General features: G+C 34.8%; 1 protein-coding gene across 1 annotated transcript in view; it reads right to left on the minus strand.

The window, feature by feature from the left end:
- The window catches only part of RANBP9 (RAN binding protein 9), a 55,396-nt gene that overhangs the window by 12,572 nt on the left and 27,107 nt on the right, over window positions 1–15,717 (minus strand). The window contains exons 5-10 of the mRNA XM_011989682.1: window positions 11,871–12,055; window positions 9,810–9,922; window positions 8,516–8,624; window positions 6,863–7,053; window positions 4,829–4,976; window positions 1,452–1,573 (exon numbers count right to left, since the gene is read on the minus strand). Of these exons, the coding sequence (XP_011845072.1) occupies window positions 1,452–1,573; window positions 4,829–4,976; window positions 6,863–7,053; window positions 8,516–8,624; window positions 9,810–9,922; window positions 11,871–12,055 (868 nt within the window). The remainder of the gene's footprint in view (window positions 1–1,451; window positions 1,574–4,828; window positions 4,977–6,862; window positions 7,054–8,515; window positions 8,625–9,809; window positions 9,923–11,870; window positions 12,056–15,717) is intronic.

The following is a 15,717-nucleotide window of genomic DNA, read 5'->3' on the forward strand; positions in this document are numbered from 1 at the left end:
CAATAAAAATACAGAAGACAGCATATTATACTAATTGAAAAGATTAAATGCACTACTTTTTGAAAAATACCACTTTGAGAAAATACTTTTTTTTTTGGAGTCTCACTCAGTCGCCCAAGCTGGAGTGCAGTGGTGTGATCTCAGCTCAATGCAACCTCCGCCTCCTGGGTTCAAGCAAGTCTCCTGCCTCGGCCTCCTGAGTAGCTGGGATTACAGGCATGCGCCACCATGCCTGACTAATTTTTGTATTTTGTATTTTCACCATATTGGTCAGGCTGGTCTCAAACTCCTGACCTTGTGATCCACCTGCCTCGGCCTCCCAAAGTGCTGGGATTACAGGCATGAGCCACCTTGCCCAGCCAAGAAAATAATTTTATATATCTTGATTGATAAAATAATTTATATAAATTACTAATAAATAAATCATTAATAATGAAGAAGGTAACGATGATGATGGTGGTTAATATTTCCTAAGCACTCTGTGCTATCAGCTTTTTGGATTATTCATTTACTTTTCACAATAACTTATGAGGTTATTATTATACCCATTTTACAGATGAAGAAACTGAGACACAGAGCAGTTAAGTAATTTTTCCAAGGTCACACAGCTAGTAGGTGGCAGTTGCAGAAATCAAATCTATGTAATCTGGCTCTAGAACTCCTGTTCTTTATCACTATACTTAAATTACTCTTCAGAAACTGAGGTGGCTGATATTAAAGAGTAAAACAAAGCTGCATTTCTTTTTAAAAAACAATTTTAGTAATATCACTCAATCTCAAAATAATAAGAAATCTAACATTGCCATGGAATTCCAACAAATAAATGAAAAAATTTATTCCAACAAATTTTCACTCTCCATTTGATGGGATAGTTTGCTGATGGGACAGGCAATTTACTACGTAAGTTGTCTACAAAATAAAATTATGCATGCTAATGTGTCTTGGAGCCACATCATTTTGTTTTTTGTGGTGGGGTTTTTTTTGGTGAGGGAGGTCATACTTAAGCATCTACTATATATCAGGGATAGTACTATGCATAGTCACACACGTTTACATTAAACCCATTTAAGAAATACTGATTAGAATTTGTAAAATCATCTACCCATTTGGCCTTACTGACTATACTGAAATAAATATAAGAAGTTTTATCATCTCTAACCTAAAATAGCCTAGAGGCTCAACACCAGTCAGTCAGTTCTGCTGCATTAGTGACAGCGCTAAACCTGAGCCTAAGCAATTCAGCAAGGAACACTGCCTGTAGCTGAAGGGTAACTATTTTCTCTAGCAGCCCACTCAAACAAGAGTTTAAGTGCTATGCATTACTGTCAAGTCCTACGGCACATACATCGTTAAATCTGGTTTATGCTCATCAGCTGTGAATCAGTACAAGTAAAAACATAACCTTGTAGCCATCATTTTTTATTAAAAATGTAAGAAATATCACTGCAGACCCATTTCGGTGTCACAATCTTCCATTTCGTGGTCATGTTTAGAGCTACCATTTAGGAAACCATTGGATGAAGTTTCTCCAACTCCATTGGAGTAGTGATCTGTTTCCATGTCTACATCATTACTGAAAACGAAAAAACAAACCTAATTTTAGAAATATCATACTTGCAGCTTAGTTTAAAATAAATCACTACTGAACTGTATAGCCTATGAATAAACTAACTTCATGAGGCAATAGAAATCTGCAAAAAAGGTATTTAGTTAAATTCTTGAATGTATTCAAAGCCAAACATGTCGCTGACTTTTAACAAATTTGTACCCCTGGAGATAAGGGAGGGAAAAAAGTACATATGCTAAAATGTAGTAGTTTTATGACTTTACATCAGTATGGAGAAATCATATTTCTGCACAATCCTATTATTTTTCAAACTCAGATCTGTACGTCTTCATTGATCAACTGCGGCCCCACCAACTCCCTAGCCACCCCTCTCCCCCCTACTCCCAGCACTGATTTCCAGTATGTAAAGTGACAACCTCTCTCTCAAAACAAATACATCTCACTCCTGGAACCCAATTCAGCTCGTACTGGACCTCATACTCAATCAATCCACTCCTAGACTATATTTAAATAGTCGGCATTCTGGCATTTGTCCTCACTACTTAAGAATATACACTCTTTCAAGGGTAACTGATCACTTAAAAACCGACTGAGCTTCATTCTCTCATCCCTTTTCACCACATGACACTATTTCTCTCTCACAGGCTATCTTATTGGCTAAAGTATTGCTGAATCTTAATTTTTAAACTGATGTCCTAGATAGTTTCCAGTTTTCACTCATTCCACTCAGTGAATATCTATCTGCCAATAACTACATTTGGACATATTTAAGCTGTCAATGTATGTCCTTCAGAACCATCCGCACTCTTATAAGCAACAATAAATATCTAATCTTTAGATTTATCCTATGAAGGTCTAGGTAATAATTATACAATTTAGAAGTAAACACTCGATGAAATTTTAGGTAATGCTTAGATAAAAATGACATTTCTTATTACAAAAGCAATATATATTCATTTGTAGAAAAAAAAATACAGATGAGCAAAAACCACTGTGCGTAATACCACCAGAGGTAACAAATTCTAACACCTTGGGGGCGTGTGTGCATGCATACACTCCTGTTAGTAAAATTGTTAAGGTAAAAAAAACACAAGAGATCTAGGGAAAAGGGGGATATGGCCCTAGGACTCCAGAGCAGACTTACTCAACCAGGAAAGCTTGTTTATAATCTTGACAAACTTCAAAAATTGATAAGAAAAACCAAACTTTAAAAATAAGAAAATCCTTACCATGACAGCTTTCAGTGGCCTTTTAAAAAATACTAAACTTTTTTTTTTTTTTTTGAGATAACTCAAGTATTTGAAAGGAACTCATTCATTTAACACACATTTAAGAGCCTCTGAGGTATGATCCCTGTTAGGTGCTAAGGATACTATGAAACAGCCTCTGCCTTCCTGCAGGAAACAACCTATAAAAAGCTAATTAAGTTACTATATTACAGAGTAATTATGATCAGTACTATGACGAAAGTTAATCACAAAACATGACACATTTGATGGGATGGAAATCAAGGAAAACATCCTGGAAGAACTGACATCTGAACTTGCATTTTCTCAGCCTGGACAGGAGTTATACTGGAGGTGAGGGAGGGCAGGAAGAAGAGCATTTCAGATGGTGGGCGGTATCAGGGAAAAAGCACAAGTTTGCAAGTCAAATCCTGAAAAGCAGCCTCAGCTCTGCGACTTACTAGCTACTATTAATTGACCTTAAGGAAAAAAAAAGTCATTTACTTTTCTGATATCCGGCTCTACATCTGTAAAATGGTTTAAATAGTTAACACCATCTTTGCCTACTTCACAGTAAGGAAAGCCATTACCAACTACAAAACAAGTTATAGTTTAAGGCAGTTCAAAAGTTTCCTTTATTTCCCTTTTATACTGCAGACAAAGGAGGATGTTGCGTCATCAGACCTTCCGTTAAGCTTGCGTCCCTGAACTCAGGTAATAACAGATCTGTTTAGCAACTTCCTGCTGTGAGGATAGTATTTAAGAGAAAAACTCACCAATTGACTGCAATCTTACCCTCAAACATTGGCAGAACCCTTGATCAATGATAAAGTACCAATGCATTTATTATAAAGCATGGATGAAGTTAACTTTTTAAATTTCCATCTATTTTTAAACTATATTTTGATTTTATATTTTCCAATATATCATCTCTCCTGTGAAAGACGATTTTTCTGCTGTTCTCATACACTTTTGCGGTTCTCCATTATAACTTTTATCAATCACACACAACATTACTTCAGTAAATTTTTGTCATGTGTGACCGACAACCCAGAAATTGAGATTAATCTCCAAGTTTTCAAATATAGATTTTTTTTTTTTTACATAGACTCCTTTCTGCAAAATCATATTTCCATTAAGATTCCATGCTAAAAGTTAGGCTCTCTCTCCTTTAATAAGAAAATGTTGCACTGGTGACCATTTCCTGACAATGCAACGTAACCAACTGGTTTGTTATAGACCAAATCAACATTAAATTGACCCAGTCCTGGATGATTTGGGCAGGGTGAATTCACAATAATTTGCAACTGCACAGTAGTATTTAATTCAAATAATTTCACTTCATGAACTTTTAGGTTTCGTAAATATTAAACCTGAGTATGTCAAGGGTCATAGTATACTGAATGAGATATCGTCTTTCAAACCTCTTCGAAGTTAGACACCCTACCTAGCAGAATGTCTGGTGCCCAACAAATCCTCAAAACTATCCTCACACTAATGTTTACTAAATGACTTAACCATCTGCTATATGCAAGCTACTTAAAGGAAGGCTTTCAAAAAAGATTCTTTGTAAAGCGAGTTTTGAACTTGGAAAACATTCTACACATTTACACCAAAAAAAACTCACAGAGAAGAAATTAGTTGTAAATTTATCTTATGTCACCATTCAAGGTTAAATATGCTACTGTGTCTTAACTACTGTGAAAACATAACAGATGGCATTTATGTGATCATTTGTATAGCTCTGTGGTTGGCGGGAAGACAATGCATGAAGCCCTGAATTTGTCCTTATAACTTTACTAGGGGGAAGAGGGTAGTAGAGAAGAAGAAGAAACTAAAGAAAGAGCTCATGTGCATAGTAGGAGACTAAAAGGCTTTGGGGAACTGAGTCCCTACCCTTTTATTCTCTGGGGGCTTAGGAACTCCCAGAGCCCCTCTGTGGGTCACATAATTCAAGTTCTTTCAAAATTTTTACAGTGATTACACCTATAACTAGGTTGCTTATATTAATGCAAAAGTTAGTGAAATTACTTACCTGGTGAAGTTATTAACTTGCTGTGATCTTGACATATTTATACTGTTCAGTTCTGGTACATTCAAATTGGATGACTGGTGTTTATTACTATGGCAATATGATTGATGTGCTTTATTTGATATTACACCATTACTACAACTTTCAAAACCTGAAGAAAAAGATACCACATGGAAATAGAAACAAACACTAATTTATTAATACGGTTGTAAACAAGTCTCCATGTTGATTTTGTATTTAAGACTTCTAGAATGTAGGAGAGTCAATGGATGATGTAAACAGGTAATTTCTTTGAAAGGATACTAAGAATACTTAACTGTGAGATCTTAATTGTTACCTCATCTAACATTTATTGAAGGGTTACAGATCTCATTTAATCCTCAAAATCCCCCTAAGATGGCAATATTATGATCATCCCCATTTTACATATGAATACACTGAGGCTCAGAATTTGTCCAAGCCTGAAGCGACTGTATGATATTCAAGAGGAGTAGTGGCTAAGAATAGACATAAGAATCACACTTGTTTTACAGAGTGGTGATATAAATAACTGAGAGGAAGTAATGCAGAAATGAGTATAAATTGAAGTGAGAAAAAGCAATGATGTTACTTCATGAAAGGAAAGGAGACACTATCTGACTTGTTTAAAGAATGTTAAATGTACAAATATAACATCTTGGGAAATGCAGAATTAAAGAGATGGACAAACAGAAGACTGAGAAGCATCAGATATACATCTTTGGCTGGACATGCTAGCCCACACCTGTAAGCCCAGAACTTTGGGAGGCTGAGGCAGGAGGAGCGCTTGAGGCCAGGACTTTGAGACCAGCCTCAGAAACATTGCGAGACTCCAACTCTTTAAAAGAAACAAAAACAGGCCAGGCGCGGCGGCTCACACCTGTAATCCCAGCACTTTGGGAGGCCGAGGCGGGTGGATCACGAGGTCAGGAGATCGAGACCATCCTGGCCAACATGGTGAAACCCCATCTCTACTAAAAATACAAAAAATTAGCCGGGCGTGGTGGTGGGCGCCTGTAGTCCCAGCTACTTGGCAGGCTGAGGCAGGAGAATGGTGTGAACCCAGGAGGCAGAGCTTGCAGTTAGCCCAGATAGCGCCACCGCACTCCAGCCTAGGCAACAGAGCGAGACTCCGTCTCAAAAAAAAAAACAAAAAACAAAAAAAACAAAAACAAAACCAAAAAAACCTGTAGAAGCGATGTCACAAAAGCCAAGAAAGGAGAGGATTTTAATTACAAGAAGGCGCAAAGTCACAGAGAGTAAGACTGACGAGTCAAAAAACAGATGGGAGAAAATGAACTAGGCAGAGCTGACTTTTGCAAGAGGCTTGGTTGGGAAAGGTTGGGGATGGGGAGAGGGGAGGGAGGCAGGGGCAGCCCAGCTAGGTGTGGTAACCAGTGGCATAAGATATCACAGCTGGATCACCTTTAAATTTATATTTTATTAAAACACACAATTACCTTTTCACTTGAATGCTTTCATTTATGAAGGTCTGCTAATAACCTACTCTCAGAAACAGCTATTTTTCAAGTTACTTCCTGGTACTGAGAACATGTGAATCTGAACCTACAATTTTTCACCCAGAAAATCCAGGAAATCTTAAGTACACACATTTGAAAACAGCTACAAAGGAAATATACAGATTTTCTGAGACAGACGGAATGTCACTCTGTCACCCAGGCTGGAGTGCAGTGGTGTCATCTCAGCTCACTGCAACCTCTGCCTCCCAGGTTCAAGCAAGTCTCCTGCCTCAGCCTCCTGAGTAGCTGGGACTACAGGCACTTGCCACAATACCCAGCTGATTTTTGTATTTTTAGTAGAGAAAGGGTTTTTACCATGTTGGCCAGGCTGATCTTGAACTCCTGACCTCGTGATTTGCCCACCTAGGCCTCCCAAAGTGCTGGGATTACAGGCGTGAGCCACCGCGCCCGGCTGGAAATATACAGATTTTCAAAAGGAAAACGGTTTAAGATTATAAAGAGGAAAAATCTAAAAATAATGTCGTAAGTTAAATCTCACCTGAAAAATGTGCGGTGCTTCCTTTGCCTGATGCTAAATTGTGGATATTCATTCCATGGCTGGGGCTCATACTTGGACTACTAAAAGGTCGAGGACTAACAGGATAACTGTCTTGAGACTTTGGACTTCGGCCTCCCAAACATCGTACTTCACTATCTGTACCATTCACCATTTCTATAAACTGACGCACTCTAAAGGAAAAAAGAAAAATTTACTTAGACATAAACTTCAAAGGGCCTTTTGTTTATTTAATAGCAACAGGTTTCTAAAAATATTTTTAAAACTTTTATTTATCAGTAGGATTGGTCTTTAGATAGTAAGCTAAAAATATTAAATACGGTGTCCTATACTTTATTGCATAGAATTTTAGAATTTCCAGAAAAATGAGAGTATGATGTATCAGACACTATAATAATATTACCCCCCTTTAATCAAGATTTACTAAATGGAATTTACCTATAAGAAGATATGAATCCCCTTTTTTTTTTTTTTTTTGGCTACAAGTAATTTAATCAAAATAACATATGCACTTGGTAGCAAATCAAACTGTGCCTAAGGACAGGATTTTATGTATATATGATACATCTAAAGCATAGCCTTTCTCCCCAGCCGTCCCATTTCCAACCTCTTAACCAAAATGGGCCTCATTTAAAATTCTACTTACTCTAAAGCAAAACAATTGTGTCATTTGGCTTACAAAGGATACCTGTTGCTTAACAAGTTGAAATCGAAAGCTCAGTAACATCTCATTTTTTAAGTAACAAAGATTCATAAAACCAATTAAAAGTGTCAAATCAGGATAGCTATTATTAAAAAAAATAGTTAAACACAGAATTACCATATGATCCAGAAAGTCCACTTCTGGGTATATAACCGAAAAAATCAAATGCAGGGACTCAGGTATTTGTACACCTATATTCATAACAATTATTCATAATAGCCAAGAGGTAGAAGCAAACTAAGTGTCCGTCAGTGGATGAATGGATAAACAAAATGCAGTATTATCCAAACAATGGAGTACAATTCAGCCTTTAAAAGGAAGAAAATTCTGATACATGCTACAATAAAGATGAACCTTAAGGCTATTACACTAATTAAAATAAGCCAGTCATGAAGAACAAATACTCTGATTCTACTTATATGAGTAGTCAAATTCATACAGGCAAAATGTAGAATGGTGGTTTCCAGGGGCTAGGGGGCGGAATGGATGGTTAGTGTTTAACAGAGTTTCAGTATGGGAAGATGGAGAAGTTCTGGAGTTGGATGGTGGTGATGGTTACACAATGATGTGAATGTAACAAATGGTAAATTTTATGGATATTTTACCACAATTTTTTAAAATGCCAGAGAGATTAAATGTAAGGTACTTTTCAGAAGGAAAATAGACACCCATCTTCTAAATAAGATTTTCACATTTTTAAAAACATAAATAGAATGATAACAGCAAATACATAGCAAAAGACACCTTCTGCTTATGGTCCTTAACACAAAAGTATTTTTCATAACATGTTACTTAAATGTACTACATTACAAAATTTATATTTGAAAAAGAAAAAAAAATTACAAAAGCATGAAAATGTCTTTTATTCTGTAACATATATGACAAGTACTTATAATATATAACAAATATAGCATTTTATTATGCAAACTCACTTTAATGTGAAAAGGAGATTAGGATTTCTTTCAAGTAAACTTGGGTATAACTGTTGTGTTGTTTCAATGGCTTCTCCCATTCTTCCTGCTAATACCAATTTCTGAATTCCTATTCAGTAAAAGGAAGCAAACGATTAACTTTTACAAAAGTAGATAAAACATAAACTTAGTGGATCCTCAGAAAAGAAAGGCAGTTAGTAAGAAATCTTTAAATAAATTATGATTAATTTCAATTTCTTTTTCTAATATCATAGTTTCCATTCAGCAATCCAGGAAACATTTCAGACATTTATTAAAAAATTAGAAAAACAAGTACTGTCACAAATTTTTTTTAAAAAAAAATCACAAACATACAAGTAATATAGTTAAAATATCTATTATGCAATATTGAAGTTTCAAACACTGAGATTAAAAAGACTGTTTTAAAGAGATAATGAAACGCCTTATCAAACATGATGACCTTCTGAACAAAGGACTAAAAAATGATAGCTTTTGAGTAAGATTCCAATTTAACAGAGACTCACTGAACATTCACTTGATCTGATATTTGTTAAATTAGATGATGAGGATACAAAATGAGTGATCTCTGTTCAATAGAGCTTATTAAAATAGTAGAAAAGGACAGCACACAATTAACTACAACACAATGTAATCAGTGCTATTACAGCAATTTGACCTATGAAACAGTTGTCTTCATCCATTAATTTCACCCATCTGTTTTGTTTTCATCTCTATAAGCTTGTCAAGTATACCCACCCTGATGGACAAACAGCACCCATTTTAGGATGGCTAACTATGGAGCAGTTAATGCTGACTTGCCATTGTTATATAGGACCTGTTTTATCTCTGGCCACACACGCCAGCACTAGGATCTAAATAATAAATACTTATGATCAATACTGTATTAGATAGCCATTTAAATTAAAAGATATTTACATTTCTTTCACACATTATCTCCTCCAACTAATCAGACTACTTTACTATTTTTTAAATCTTTTTATTAAATGTTTATTTCCTGAAAGCTTAAGAAAACATTCCTTTAAGAAAAAAATGGTAAAGACATTCCTTACAAAAATTTCTGTAAAATCTCTCTAGAATTAGAATTCTGACAGAGTCTTATGTGAATTTTTAAACTGATCTTCAAAAATGTCAGTGAAAATAAAATTCAGAGGCATCCATTTTAAATTAATATATTCGAAATTTTTTAAATTAAAAAAATAAAATTTCTAAAAATTAAAGTAACCAAATCTATAATCTGAAAACAAATATTAGCCATGCACCACAGTGTCCTTACTTTGTCTATTCTTAATGGAAGCTAATTCTTCTAGAACGGTCTGGTCTGTAGATCTGGCAAAGGCCTCTGCTGTGGCACAGTACCCATGGTGGACTAAATAAGATGAAACCATTCTTAAAATAAAAAGAAAAAACATACATCTTTTAGTGAAGAGAATACATGCTTCATACTACAATTTACATAAACAAAATCTACTCTGGTGTTATAAAAACGAACCTATTTCCTTGAAACAAGGCGTTAAGAACTTCACCTTTAAAGTAAGCTTTTGAAAAACATCATTTTGTTCTATTCATGTAGTATTTTCAAAAAGATAACTGCAAATGCTATGTTGAGACTCCTCTCCCTAAAATAAATATTACTTGAGAATCAAGGACATTAAGTGACCTTTTCTTTGATTCTTGGACTCTCATTACCCCCAGGTCCCTTCCTATCTTATTATCCAGCCCTTCTAACCATAATTTCTATTTTGACTTTATCATATGACTTAGTCCAGTAATTGCTGGCATTGTGTAAAATAACCAATTTTAAAATAAAAGATTAAATCTTAATGTTCCAGAATTCAACCATCTTCTTTATACACCAGTTATATGAAATGGGATCACACAGTATGTACAGAATACTAAGGTGAATCCAGAGAGACAATTTTCCAGAACAATGTCTATAAGTGTACTACTAATTAAAGAATCAGCCTTCTAGTCTAAATCAATTACTATGGTTTTACCCAAGAGATTTATCAAATATGACTTACATGTGAGTGACACATTTGCAATACAATAATCTTTTAAAAAGGTACCAGGTAGTCAAAACATATACTTACATCTATCCACAAAATCTGGTTAGAAAAACTGGTGATGCAACAATATTAACCCAAGTATCTGTTATCTCCAAACATTCAACTTTTAAACCTGCCTCCACTTGACACTACTAAGGGCCAGTTAAAAAATGGCGGGAAGCAGTGGTTCACCAGGAGGAGACTAAAGCGAAGTGCGGAGGAAAGCGGGGAAAATGTCTAAGAAACAGATGTGCATCTTATTTTACCCAACTGTTCAAATTAATTAAAGGGGGAGGGGACCTTTTAGAATGGACTCTTCAAGAGTTCATGGTGAGTATCAATTCAGTGAAGAAGTGGGTGGGAGGATCCTGGTTATAAGGTTAAGATAAATGTTTTCTACTATTTTGCCATGATGCTCAGTGGTAACCATTTTTAGGGCATTAAAACAATGTGGTCCCAGAACAACCCATTCTAGCTTCAGTTCATGGTGACCACCAGATTCTGCATCAGGGTTGTCTATGCTCAACTGGGCTGGACAAAAAAACTAGTGTCCAGTCTCTGTAATACAGATGATAATAGCTCTAGGGAAGAAGTGTGCTTTCAGAGTCATCATTACATCTCCCAATCACTACCTTTTCTAAAAAATACCCCCAACATTTTATTACAATTTTAAAGTTAAGAATATTCAAGGCAATTATAAGGACATTAAAGATGAAATGTGTTGGACCAATTGTATCTGAAAGTCTGCTATTTTCTTGGCCTGGATTATAATAGTGAAGATGACTTTTTAAATTTAATGGTATTTATTTAAATTTTAAGTCTATACTTCACTACTGCTGATAGTTCAGATATTGAGAGCTTAAACACAGCCAAGTTCGTGTCCAAAATCCACAGAACCCGATTATAAAATTTAGATGATCTCTCAACTTTATCTTTTGCATTAACACTATTAAAAGTTAAATTGTATAACCTACAGAAATCATTAAATACTATTACTAAGAATAGCAAATGAATTAACCTAGCCTAGGTGACCTAACATCATTTTATTTCCTTCGTCAAATTAATTCAGACTGAAATACAATTCTGAATGTGTGTGATCAAACAGTTGTTTTTAATTTGTTTAAAGAGTGGAGTAAATTACTTTTTGTTGAGAGATTAAAATCAATAATATAATAGATATGTTAGTATATAAATTAGTGGATTAAAAAGCTTCCATGGATACCAAAAGAATAAATATCTTATAAAAAATAGATTCTGAATAACATAAATTCAAATTTCTTCACTCTTACTTTTGTATCATGGTCTGCCATTCTCCTTCTCGATCTCCGATAGGAAATCGATCTATCTGTGCCTGGATTTTGGTTCTCCACTCCCGCATATAGTCTTCTATATCAAACACGAAAGGATGTTGCCCAAAATTGGCATCGACCACTTCTCCTGGTGTTTGAAGCCCCACGGTAGGATACAAATTTGGCTGTAAGATAACATATTTCATTAAACATCTATCCATTTTATGTTAGATTTAATAATTTTTTAATGTTATATTTAAAAGAACAGAACTATAAATTTACTTCAAATTTTAAAATTCCAATCAAAATATTAGTAAAAGGCTAAAACAAATGGTCTCAATTATATGTTAGATGAAAAAATACCACTTCTTGCAATTTAATCATCAAGAAAAAACAAAGCGAACGAAGATCTCTATTTTATTTATTCAGGGACAACGTTGTATTATACCATGAGGTATTATGCTACTAATAATATGTGGATGTAACTCTTGTTCTAAGATTATGTCATACAGTAGTCACAGAAATTCAAATATAAACACATAACTCAGGTTTATCCCAGATTTTATATATGATACATTTCTATAAACTGCATGTTAAAGCTAGTTATCATAAAAGTACAATCTCAGCTAGTCTGTCATTTAATAGCTTAAATTTACTATTTTCATTCTGTACATTTGGGATGCCTAACTTTACAAAGGGAAGGGGATACGACCTTAACTATAAGCAAAACACAGTGCCATGAAGAGTGGGGATTCTCTGTATTAAAAAAAAGAAAAAAAAAGAAAAAGAAAAAAAACTCAAATGTACGTATTTCAAGGGAGGAAAAGAATGAATCTGAATACCCAAACTAAGAAATGCATTCAGGTACACTCCATGGTTTCAAGGTTAATCAAGATGAAAAGCTGGTAACTTCAAATAAACAAAAAATAGAGGAGTCATTCTTTTGGCTATGTCACTAATTGGTTGTTACATCTAAAGGGAGCATGAGTTTCTGAGTGGCTACAAAATGCCAGGGTTTAATCATAATTCTGTGAGGCCACTATTATTATTTCTACTACAAAGATAGAGAAAAATGAGGATTCAAGGTTAAATAACTTGCTCATGGTCATTCTGCTAACAAATGGCAGAGATGGAACTGGAACACAAGTTTGTCTGATACCACATTCAAAACTGATTTTTCCTCTTGCAACTCCAAATCCTACCATATTTTCGTTTTCTGTATGTATATCTTATATCTTTGATTTAATAGTTATAACAAGTATTTTTAGTACAAAACAAGGTAAAGATCAAGAACAGATAATTTCTGTGTGAATATAAGATGTTAGATTTCACAGTAAAATGCAAAGAGGGTGTATTTAAAAACAACCGTTCAATCAAGCAGAACAAAATAGAAACAAAATAGTGTCAAAATATCAAAAAACATAAAGTACTAGTGGATTATGGAAATAAATGGCTAAAGCAAAGTATGCAAATGTATTGATTCTCAATAATCAACAGAGCTAACAAGTTTATAAACTTTTAAGCCAAAAACAGGTGAGATAGTACAGCCTTCTCATTTCACCAGTGAGAAAACTGAGACCTAAAGACTTTATAGAAAACAGGCCAGGAGCAGCAGCTCATGCCTGTAATCCCAGCACTTTGTGAGGCTGAGGCGGGTGGATCACCTCAGGACAGGAGTACCAGACCAGCTTGATCAACATGGTGAAACCCCACCTCTATTAAAAATACAAAATTAGCTGGGTGTGGTGGTGCATGCCTGTAATCCCAGCTACTCGGGAGGCTGAGGAAGGACAACTGCTTGAACCTGGGACAGGGAGGTTTTGGTGAGCCGAGATTGCGCCATTGCACTCCAGCCTGGGCAATAAAAGTGAAACTCTGTCTAAAACAAAACAAAACAAAACAAAACACAAAAGAACAGAAAACCCACTACAGTTATGAAATACTTTAACACAAAAGCATATAAGCCAAAAACCACAGAGTGAGACGATTATGTTCATTACGCAGAGTTTATAATGATATTCAGTACTGTCTAAATAAAGACACTTTTAAAACGATCTGTTCATCTAAATTTTCTTACAAATTCAGAAAAAATAATTATATCAACACTATCAAAGACAATCAACATTCATGAATTCTCTGATAAAACTATTTCATAAAAATTTAAAACTTCCCTGTGACAAAACATGCCACAAATGACAAAGATAAATGACCTTCTAGAAAAAAAATCTGCCACACATATGGCAAAATGTGTTTTCCAAATATAGAAAAAATTTAGGAGGACAAAGTTCAAATTCTTAAAAATGGCAACGAATATGAAGGCAATTTGTAGAAGAAATAAAAATGACAACACATAAAGAGAAGTTTGATCACACTCAACTTTTTAGATGAACATTTTTAATGTGCACTTAAAAATAAAATCAATTAAATTAAAAGTTCAAGATTTAAAAACTTTTGCACATCAGATTAAGACTTGAAAGGCTAGGCCGGGCGCGGTGGCTCAAGCCTGTAATCCCAGCACTTTGGGAGGCCGAGACGGGCGGATCACCAGGTCAGGAGATCGAGACCATCCTGGCTAACCCGGTGAAACCCCGTCTCTACTAAAAAATACAAAAAACTAGCCGGGCGAGGTGGCGGGCGCCTGTAGTCCCAGCTACTCGGGAGGCTGAGGCAGGAGAATGGCGTGAACCCGGGAGGCGGGGCTTGCAGTGAGCCGAGATCTGGCCACTGCACTCCAGCCTGGGTGACTGAGCGAGACTCTGTCTCAAAAAAAAAAAAAAAAAAAAGACTTGAAAGGCTGAGAATACCCAATGTTGATAAGGGTTGTGGAAATAACCCTCTCATCTACTTAACACAGAAATAAACTGATATAATCTTTTAATAAATAAATCAGGAAAAATCTATTAACATTGACTGAGTAATTTCACTTGGAAGAGTGTATTCTTACAGAAAAATAAGTATGTACAAAAATATGTCCTGTAGCATTATTTGTAACGCAAACAAAACTTTAAAATATTCACAGATAGGTGATACTATACCACATTCATCAAATCTCAGAATCTAATAGTATCAAATATTACTATTTTGTGTCTAGGAAAACATAATGCAAATTAAACTCTGACCAGTCATTGATTCTACAGTGCATTCTCATTTCAGAAATACTAAAATATGAAAAAAATGTACATTTTATAATTAATCGATTGTGGTACTAAGTTAATACAATAAGATAACATAAAGCAGGCAAAAAGAACAGAATGAAAAATGTTATGTATGGACATAGAAAGACGTCCTATACACATTAAAGTAAGGTATAACATATTGTATATGTTATGACCCTATCTTTCATATAAACATTTAAAAAATGAACATACTGGCTTATATGGTGTTTAGAAAGAAGTCTAAAAGGATATATACTCAAGTTAAAACAAACATTATAGCCAAAGAGACTGGGACTATGAAGAACTTCTCTTTTGTACATTTCTGTATATATAAACATTTCTCATTTAAGTATTTAATACTATACATTACTTCTGTAATCTGATACAGATTTAAAATAGTTTTAGTAATACTAAGTCAGTTTTGGCTCACTGAAAAGTAACTATAATTTTTATACCATTTACTCAACCTTAAAACTGGAGAATTTGGGGGAAGAGGATTAAGGACATAATCCTTAACTTGCTATATTACAGATTTTAAAAAACAACAGCCTTCAATGTTTTTTAGTATGTTCACCTGTGCAGCTATTATAATTGTATAACAATCCCATCACCCCAGAAAGAAACCCAGTACCCATTAGCAGCCACTCCCCATTTCCCCATTCCCCCGGCAACCACTAATCTACTTTCTAACT

Source organism: Mandrillus leucophaeus, unplaced genomic scaffold, assembly GCF_000951045.1.
Source record: "Mandrillus leucophaeus isolate KB7577 unplaced genomic scaffold, Mleu.le_1.0 Scaffold36, whole genome shotgun sequence".
Classification (NCBI taxonomy): Eukaryota; Metazoa; Chordata; class Mammalia; order Primates; family Cercopithecidae; genus Mandrillus; species Mandrillus leucophaeus.